At 45.9% G+C, this 10,000-nt stretch overlaps 1 protein-coding gene across 1 annotated transcript in view; it reads left to right on the top strand.

The window, feature by feature from the left end:
- The window catches only part of foxp4 (forkhead box P4), a 40,707-nt gene that overhangs the window by 23,369 nt on the left and 7,338 nt on the right, over positions 1-10,000 (top strand). Inside the window, 7 exon segments of the mRNA XM_071544486.1 lie at positions 30-128; positions 1,652-1,750; positions 4,777-4,864; positions 6,100-6,183; positions 8,476-8,701; positions 9,664-9,740; positions 9,840-9,941. Of these exon segments, the coding sequence (XP_071400587.1) occupies positions 30-128; positions 1,652-1,750; positions 4,777-4,864; positions 6,100-6,183; positions 8,476-8,701; positions 9,664-9,740; positions 9,840-9,941 (775 nt within the window).

Here is a 10,000-nt window from a genome sequence, read left to right as displayed (position 1 = left end):
GTGCTCATGGGCTTGTCTCCGTCTTTCAGAGCCAGACTGTTTGAGTGGATCTCCTCCTTCACCAAGGCAGACAGTGGAGATGACCATGTCACACCTTACTCCAAAAGCAGCCAACCCCCCAGCAGCCAGTGAGTAACACATACACACACACAGCGCACAGACACACACACACACACACGCACACACACACACACACGCACACATCAAAGAGTGTCCCACTAGCATGCTGTATTAGCACTTAGCTCAAAGCTCATCATGCTGGTGCTGAAGCTACAGTGCTGCTACTAGCATGCTAACAGTTTCCTATATTAGAGAAGGGAGGGGGTGCGTTAGTGTGCTAGCCTGCTAAGCTAATGCATGGCTGATGTGGAGGAGAATGTGGTTGCCAGCAGTTTGTCATGTCTGCCGTCTGAGCTGCTTCTGAGTTGAGTCAACCACAGCCAACACACACACACACACACACACACACACACACACACACACACACATACACAAGCACGCGCAGACACACACGACTCCAACCTCAGCCAGCACATATGATCAGGAAGAGAAGAAAAGCGAGAGAGAGAGAGAGAGAGAGAGAGAGAGCGAGCGAGAGAGAGAGAGAGATGGTTCCATCTGGGAGACGAATGGTTTTTGTTAGACAACCTTCTGATGTTGATTTGGGAGAAGCCCCATTCCACTCCACATAAACACACACACACACACACACATACACACACACACATGCACGCACACACACATGCACGCACACACACGTATACACAGTCATGTAAATAAATGTGGAGACAGCAGTCGCCGGCGTAGGTCCAGGTCTGAACCACATCTGCTACTGGACCTGCCCACACACACACACACACACACACACACAGTCACAGGCATGTACACAAACAGCTATTCTACCCGTTGGGCCCAAACCAAACCAGGCCCAGTCCTCTACCGTCATACAACACACAAGCGCACGCACGCACACACACACACACGCACACACACACACTTACACATGCACATACACACACACATCACCATCGTCTCACCACAAAAGAACAACCAGCACATGACGGCAGCCGCCGCCAATCAGTCATGGCTGGTTGGTCCTGTGCCGACTCTATGTCAACTCCTGAAACATAAGAACACACACCAACACACACACACACACACACACACACACACACACACACACACACACACACACATAGTGAGGACACAAAGACAGGTCATGGACTTGAGAATGTGTGTCTGAGGTTGCTGGACCAATTCCCCTGTTTGACTGGCTTCTGTAACTGACCCCATTCCTCTCTATCCTCCTCTCTGCACTTGGCTTCATCGACTGTACAAACTAATGACTCCTAACTGAACTCAGATGGCTGTATTGATGCTGCTGCTTGTTAGTTTTATGTGTGTGTGTGTGTGTGTGTGTGTGTGTGTATGTGTGGCCTGTTACTGAGGCGAGATATCATTGCTTTGTTTCTTATTTGAGAACATCTCTGTCTTAATTTGCTGTATGTTTCATGTACGTAAGAAAAGATGACAGACTCTCTCTCTATCTCTCTCTCTCTATCGCTCTCTCTCTCTCTCTCTCTCTCTCTCTCTCTCTCTCTCTCTCTCTCTCTCTCTCCCTCTCCCTCACGCTCTCTCTCTCCACCCACAGTCATGAAGAGCATGCCGGCTCCCATCCTCTCTACGGCCATGGAGAGTGTAAGTGGCCTGGCTGTGAGGCGCTGTGTGAGGACATGGGACAGTTCATCAAGTAAGTCAGAAGTCAGCCACCACCCAATATGATACATCATAGGTCAGGGAGGCCCTGTGCACAGCAGCACCCTTCTCCAATGTCAGTCAGATACACAGATGAAAATAATACACCACACAGTGAAAAGCATTGAAGCATTTTTGTACACACTCCGCTGTGTTTGTTTATCATGAACCAGGCTTAAGGCCACCATGAAGCGGATCTGTTGCTTCAACTTTACCACTATCTTTGGCAGCAAACACAATCCCTTTTACTTGCTTTAGCTCGACGATGCTGGCTTATCCCAGTACAAAGCATCGAGGGAAAAAAAAGTATCTTTTATAAAAGACGCACCTTCTCTGATTCAGATCACCTGTATGAATAAAGGAAGAATCAGAGCAACAGGGAGCCATGTGCCAAATGTGAAGTGTCAGTCATGCAGATCACTGTTGTTCTGCCTTACCTTACTAATTCATCAGTTGCTATCTGTTACATCACACTCCCCTTGAGACACATGCATGCAAACACACACGCATGTGCACGTAGGTACACACACGTACACCCCACCCCCACACTCCCCCGGTGAGACACAGCTATATGTTGCTGTGTGTAAGTCCTCCTTTATTCAGAAGCTTCTCTGTCCACATTTCATTGGCTGCTGGTGTGCATCTGTTTTATGTGTGTGTGTGTGTGGGTGTGTGGGTGTGTGGGTGTGTGTGTACATGCGTGCGTGTGTGTGCGTGTGTGTTTTTGTGCTATTTGTTTCCAAATCCTTTCTTCCTTCTGATTGGTGTTTGACACTCATAGTTCTTTGCTCTAGAGGGTCAAACAAATTGTTGCCTCGCTTCATTAGCAGTTTTACTCAATTAACTCATCTACATTCACAGCTTTTTGTTTCCACAGCAATAGCAAAGACATCAAACAGCCTCTCTCTCCCTCTCTCTCTCTCTCTCTCTTTGCTTTTCTTTCTCTGCCTCTTTTGTTGCCAGTTTGGGGGATCTTTGGGGGATGCTGCAGGGAATGGAGGGAGGAAATAGGGAGTTGAGAGCGTTAGTGTGTGTCTGGTGTGGGATGTGAATGAAACAATCTTCTTTCCACCCCCACTTTTGTCAAGGCCAGAGATGTAGTAGCTGGCCTTGACATTCTGCTATCTCCTCCACCGTCACACTCAGCATAGCGGACCTCCCCATGGCACTATGGCCGCTAACGAAGGCTTCACAAGCCCCTAATGAAGCCCTAAACAAACTCACACTCTCATTATCTATCTGGAACTCTCGGCTTTTAGAACCAGTGGATATTAATAAGCTGGGGTGATGAAACACACACACACAATCACAGAAGAGTGTGTTGTGAGTGTGATGGCATTGGACAGTCAGATCAAAGCTGTAGGCAGGCTGGGAAAGTTTGGAGAGGAAAGCTGTTGTTTGGTGTCTCATTTCACGTAGCCCCAGGGCAGATGGAAGGAGAGAGAGAGAGGGAAATAGAGAGAGAGTGTGTGTGTGTGTGTAAGAGAGAGAGAGAGGGAGATGGAAAAAAGAGCCAGTGACAGATAATGCCGTCAGTCCGACAGTGCGCTCCCTTCCAGCCAGCCTTAGTCATCGCCCCGGGAGGGGAAAGGGGAGAGGAGAAGAAGAGAGGACGGAGACACTCCACTATTTCAGGCTTTCTTCTCTTCTCTCTGCCCCCCCTTCCTCCTCCTCCTCTTCCTCCTCCTCCCTGTCCTCTGGTATAATACTCTGGCTGTGGTCGGTGGAGCTGGGTGTAATGTGGGTTAAAGCCCTGTCTGCCAGCACTCAGAGGAGTAAACAGAGCCTCATTGTCGGGACACATAGAAGAAAAAAAAAACCCTGCTACTGTTTATGGCCCAGCTATAGAGAATTTGGGGGGGGGCAGATTTGGTTAGAATGAGTGTGAATCAAAGGCATTTGGGGAGTGGGGGGGAGTGGGAGTAAGGAACAGGGGGAGAGAGGGCTTGACGGAGAGTAGAGAAGGAGAGAGAGAGAGAAAAAGAGTGAGATCATGTTTTTGTTATTATTATCGTGCACTTGTGTTGAGCCGTCTATCTGCCTGGATTAGCCATGCCATGACATCATTGTTATTGTTTCATTTTTTCTCTTCGCCTGATATTGCCTAACTTTCTACTTAAAGACATACACACACACACACACACACACACACACACACTAGCTTGTGTAACCATACACATTTTTACAATAAACAAGTCAGAGTGATGATTTTATGAGGATTACCCAGATTACAAGCTAGCACCATAGGATATCGCAAAAACACACTCTTACACACCTACACACACAGAAAGCACACACGCACACAGACATGGGTACGCACACACAAACACACACACACACACACAGTGTAGGCAGCGGCAACCTGTGAATAACCCTGGCGATGACAGAGGGGAGAAAAAGGGATGGAGGAAGGGAGAGAGGGAGGGGTGCGCTGGGAAAGATCAGAAGGTCTCGGGTCCTCCCACAGTCGAGGAAACAAACAGCGCCACCATTCACACATGCACACATGCTCGCGCACCCACACACACACACACACACACACACACACTCCCCAGTGTTAATACGTGGAGTGGAGTGTAGCTAACAGAAAGTCCTTAGATAAGGTATTATGTGATAACACATGAGCTCATATCCAGGTGGCTGTCTTAGATCACGGCTCATCGAGCACAACTGGAGTATACACACACAAAAACACAGCTGCTGTGTCCTTCACTAGGCAAAATAAACTTCCCACATCATGATTTATTTTTACAGCGCTACAACATTTCATAACTCGATTCACATGGAATTAATCGAGCTGACTTTTGTTACTCCATCAGTTAGGACCTGCTTACCATCCAATATTTCAGTAATGATTGATTATCGATTACTGAAATCACCATTGGATTGGGAATTACAGGACTTTTGTTCTTGGTCCATTTTACCTGCTTGTATCTCTTTACTGTTTCCTTCTGGTTGGGCAGAAAATGACTGATTACCCTCTCTTTCTCTCTCTCTCTTTCCCTTCTTTCTCTCATCTAGGCACTTGAACAATGAGCACGCCCTAGATGACCGCAGTACTGCTCAGTGCAGGGTCCAGATGCAGGTGGTTCAGCAACTGGAGATACAGGTGAGTCACACACACACCCTTAATTTTCATTCACTCACAAAGTCATGAAGACTCTTTCAGCCCACGAGTGGCAGTGACTTGTCTGAGGCAGGGCAGAGTTTATGGAGAGCAGCGGAGCTTGTAATTTAAAAGGAGCAGTCGGGAGGGAAGCTGCCATCACAGCCCCAATTATAAAGCTGCTCTGGTCACCAGCAGGAGAAAAGGAGGCTGAGAGGGGAGGAGGGGGAGAGAGAGAGAGAGAGTGAGAGAGAGAGAGAGAGAGAGTGAGTGAGAGAGAGAGAGAGAAAGAGAGAGAGAGAGAGAGAGAGAGAGACAGAGACAGAGGACCAGGTTGTCTTTCTCAAGAAAAGTGGTTCACACACTTAATTCTCTTGAATAAACAATCAACATTGGGTATAAAGTGATATAAAATGCTATTCTCAAACAGTTAGAGTATAGGAAAAGTTCCAAACACAGTCAAAACACAAAGCCTGTCTCTTCACACACATCTTGACACAGTTTCCAAAACAGAGTCCTGAATACCCAAGTGTGTGTTTGTGTGTGTGTGTGTGTGGGCTGTCCGGAGTTAGGGTTAGTGTTGTGTTTTACGGTGGTGGTAAACAGCGTTTAGCTGAGCCCCTGAAGCCACCACCAGGGAACACAAAGTGACAGAGAGGCAGCCGGCGTCACATCACATCAGGACGGCCGTCTCTCTCTCCCTGACATGTCACTTCAGCCCTCAGCAGTCCACAGGCAGCCCACCACTCTGCCCTCCCACAGCACATACACACACACACACGCACAAACACACACAACAGCGCAGGCACAGTCTTTCAATTTCTCCTATCTGTACATGTGTGCATACACACGTCGCTGTGGTGCGTTAGTCTGTTAACGGTGCTATCTGTCTTAGTGGAGATGCATTGTTTCCGCAGGCTACATGTGATAACACACAAGCACACACACACACACACACATACACACACTCAGGATGCAGCATTTCCACAGGCTATAGCAGCTCCCATTAAACGGCAGTTAACAATGTCAAATGGGGACGAGTGTGTCTGCAGGCTAGTGTGTAAGTGTGTGAGAGAGCTCTGGGTGTTGAGGCGGCTCATTCGCATATCCATCTCTCTGCCTGAGGTGTAATTGTAATTGTAATTCTCTGTCAATACCACATTATATCAATCGAAGTGTAATGGAACAAGATAAACTGTATTTCACACTGATATCCACCAACCTTGTGTGTTTCTCAGCTGGCGAAAGAGAGTGAGCGACTGCAGGCCATGATGACCCACCTGCACATGCGCCCTTCAGAGCCAAAGCCTTTTAACCAACCTGTAAGTACACTCTGTCCCCCCAAAACCCCTCCCCACAGGACCTTTCACCCCCTTACCCTTTAACCCCGCCTGTCCCAAACTTCTGCTGTCTCCTCTCATTCACCTATAAACCTCTTATTGTGTCACCTCTCCATTCTTTTACCTCTTAACTCCCAAAATGCTCGCTTTATGATGTGGGTCGTGTGGATGATGATGCGTTGTGGGATTTAGTGTTTTTCTGATCCTGTCTGGCTGGGTACCTGCGCCCTCTATTGACCAGTGAGGGTAATGTGCAGTTTAGAAACACCACTGTCTCTCTCTTTCTCCCTTCCTTGCTGTCTTTCTCACTCTCCTCTCACTATCTCTCTTGTTCCATCCCGTCTCTCTTTCTCTGTGTTGAACTTCCCATGAAACAGTGTGTGCATTCACCAGAAAACCATGCGCTCACCATGTTCTCATTCCAAAGAGAAAGTCGTAAATTCCAACTATTCATGAATTCAAACTGTGTCAGTGATGAAATTGAACTCCTCTGTTTTGCACTTTGATGCTGCATTTGAAAACACAGATTTCTCAGCTGTTCGGAGACACAATTACAGAAGTCTTTCTATGCACATTTTTTGAGTGTGTGCCAATGAGAGGGCTAAAAATGTGTGTGTATGTGTGTGTGTGTGTGTGAGTGGGTGTGACTGTATGTGAATGTGTGTGTGTCCACTGGCTGGCGAGGTTGTTATTAGGTATCTAATGAATATTTCATTATTCAGATTGACGAGGAGTCTTATTAAAATATGAAGATGTTGAAATTAATTGTCAATTAGAGGTAGAGTGTCTTAATTTGAGGGGATATAAATGGGTGCAGTGGAGTGGTGATGTGCATGTGTGTGCGTGTGTGTGTGGCTGATGTGTTGATCGCAAGGGGATCAGCTGCCATTAACACCTAATGGGAAATCAGGAAGAGGCGTGTCCTGTCATCACAGGAGATGAGCCTCAGGGTCAGGGATTGGAGGAGGAGGGGAGGGGGAGGAGCGTCAGGAATGGAAACAACGCTTGGCCTCAATTAACAGGGTTCGACTGTTGCCGTGGTGATGTGGCAGGGTTGCAGCGTTAATGAAGTACCTGTTAAACAGCCCCGCCCCCTCCAGTCAGCCCAAATGGTACAGAGAGGGGGTAGAGTAAAGAGATGGCGACTCACACACTTTACATACGTACAGAGTCACACACACACACACACACACATACACACACACACACACACATACACACACAATGGTTTTAATTAGCCCTAAACTAGCAGCCCTAGAAAGGCTGTCCCAGAGAGACTGGGAGTACTGGTTTCCTTTGTGTGTGTGTGTGTGTGTGTGTGTGTGTGTGTGTGTGTGTGTGTGTGTGTGTGTGTGTGTTTGTGAGTGTGAGCCAGGCTCTGCCTAATTGGGCCGAATTGGTCCGTGAAGACTCTCCGCCACCGCAGAGTGCATGTGTGTGTTCCCATCTCACAAACATGCTGTCGTGTGGTTTTGTTTTTGTAAGCCAAGGGTTAATTGCAGCCAGCGCTGTGTGTATAAATATATGTGTATGTTTAGTGTGGGCGTGTGTGTGTGGTTCTGTGTGTTTGCATCATTTCTGTGGTCTCTGTATAGCTGTATGGCTGAGCTGGTGAATGTACCAGCTACGAGTGTACGTTTATAACAGTGCTATTGACTCCAGAGTCAAGGCCTTCAACTGTATTCATCCTTACACAACTACCAGACAAGGCTGAGAAACACACCTCTTCCTGGAAAGAGCACAAGTCTCTTTTAATTATGTTACATTCTCATTGATATCACCTGACCCTGATCTTAACTTGCACAGATGATGCTCAAAGCCTAGGGTGGCCTTACAATAGACATGAAGAAAGAGTCGTATAGAAAATACATTTGAAGTCCCTGCACTGAAAGCACGCTCAGCACATAGAAACATATAGAAAGGAATGTAATGGAGGGTAAACCCACCTAAGCTCAGTTTCCGCACGTTTTCAGGCTGACATACATTTCCATGGTGTAAATTGATTGTATACATCATAGTAAGGCCTATCAAACGGATGTAAGGATATGGTATTTTAAGGAAAAATAAAACATAAATGATTATTAGCATTTCTGAAAATATAATTTTGTTTATATTGGTGGTTGTGACGCCTTTTTATTAGTTATATGATCACAGCTTGGAGGTCATAGTTTACCCACTTCATTATTTACCACTACATCATAGCATGTAACCCTAATCTCTCTCTCTCTCTCTCTCTCTCTCTCTCTCTCTCTCTCTCTCTCTCTCTCTCCCTAGCTGAACCTGGCTTCCAGTGGCTCTCTGTTAAAGCGGGAGAGCGAGGCCTACCCGGAGGGCCTCCCTCACCCCCCCACCTCGGCTGCCGCCCCCATCACCCCTCTGCGCCAGGGACCGTCGGTCATCAGCTCCTCTAGTCTGCACACACACTCCCACTCACACACGCATGCTGTCGGGCCCATACGCAGGCGCAACTCGGACAAGTTCTGCACCCCCATCGCCTCAGGTAGCCTGTCACTAAAACTTACAGCCTAGATCTGCTCTTATCCCCATTCTCTACATCAAAACATCACCTTTCATTCACTCTTTTTATTGATTTGTAATGGGCTCTGATTTTATGATATGTTTTTTTGTTTTTGTTTTTTCATGTGCTGTTTTCATTTCTTTGGCACTTCTGCAAAGTGTCAATGACAAATTTCCCTGCAAGAGCAATACAGTTTCATTCAAGGAATTACAGCAGGGGCCATTGTTTCTGTTTTCGAGTGGATTCCACTGCCACTCTGCTCTCTTGCCATAGAAAATTTCAGTTTAAAAAAAATCAGTTTTAATTTCAACCACCCAAAAAAATATTTCTAAGGACATGCTTTTGCATGGAATTATATTCATAAGACACAGAGTTTAAAAGGATGGTGAAGTTATGTCTTATGAAGAACTGTTACGGAAACGTCCGCTGTAGATCTTCAATCAAATTGCAGCAACAGCCGTTAAATGAAAAAAAAAAAAAGGAAAACTGCCCTTTATAAGAAAGGAATAAAAAATTGTGATTGGCTTCAAAAAAAGCATTTATAAAAAAAAAAAAAATGTGCTTAATACCTGGCATACAGTATAGAACAAAATTTAGCACCTAGATTTTGTAACTGGAGTATGTGTTCTTGTACTGCCTGGTATGATCGATCAGTCTGGATTCATTTATAAAAATGATTTATAATACATAAAATAGTTTTCAATGGACTTAATGGAGACCAGGGGGTGGATTTTTTTTTATTTTTCAGTTCTTTTTATTAAATGGTTTTTTTTTTTTTTATTTAAAAAAATATCGACACACAATTTACACATTGATTTTAATAGGAGAAAAATCTTCATTTCAACATATTAACATCCAAATTCATATGCAAGATGTGTACTTTGAAACAATTTTTTTCATTAGACATTATGTGCATTATAATATCATCATGCTTTCTTCTGCAGAGCTGGCTCAGAACTGTGAGTTCTACAAGAATGCCGATGTCAGGCCTCCCTTTACCTACGCCTCTCTTATACGCCATGTAAGTGTCTCTCTAGCTGTCTGCCTCACCGTCTCTCCTCCTCCTCTCCATCTGTCTCTTCCTCTAAACGTTGCCCTCTCTCTCCCCCCCTGTCCCCAGGCCATTCTGGAGGCCCCAGACAGACAGTTGACTCTCAATGAGATCTACAACTGGTTTACACGAATGTTTGCTTACTTCAGGAGAAACACAGCCACATGGAAGGTGAGGGCACACACACGCACGCACGCACACACACACACACACACACACCTTGTATTTCA

The sequence above is a fragment of the Centroberyx affinis genome, unplaced genomic scaffold (assembly GCF_046629955.1).
Source record: "Centroberyx affinis isolate AG114_WGS23_722 - 3 ecotype Tasmania unplaced genomic scaffold, CSIRO-AGI_Caff_v1 ptg004593l_1, whole genome shotgun sequence".
Taxonomy (NCBI): Eukaryota; Metazoa; Chordata; class Actinopteri; order Beryciformes; family Berycidae; genus Centroberyx; species Centroberyx affinis.
The sequence above is the reverse complement of the archived record's forward strand: the minus strand, read 5'-3'. Positions and strand labels throughout refer to the sequence as shown.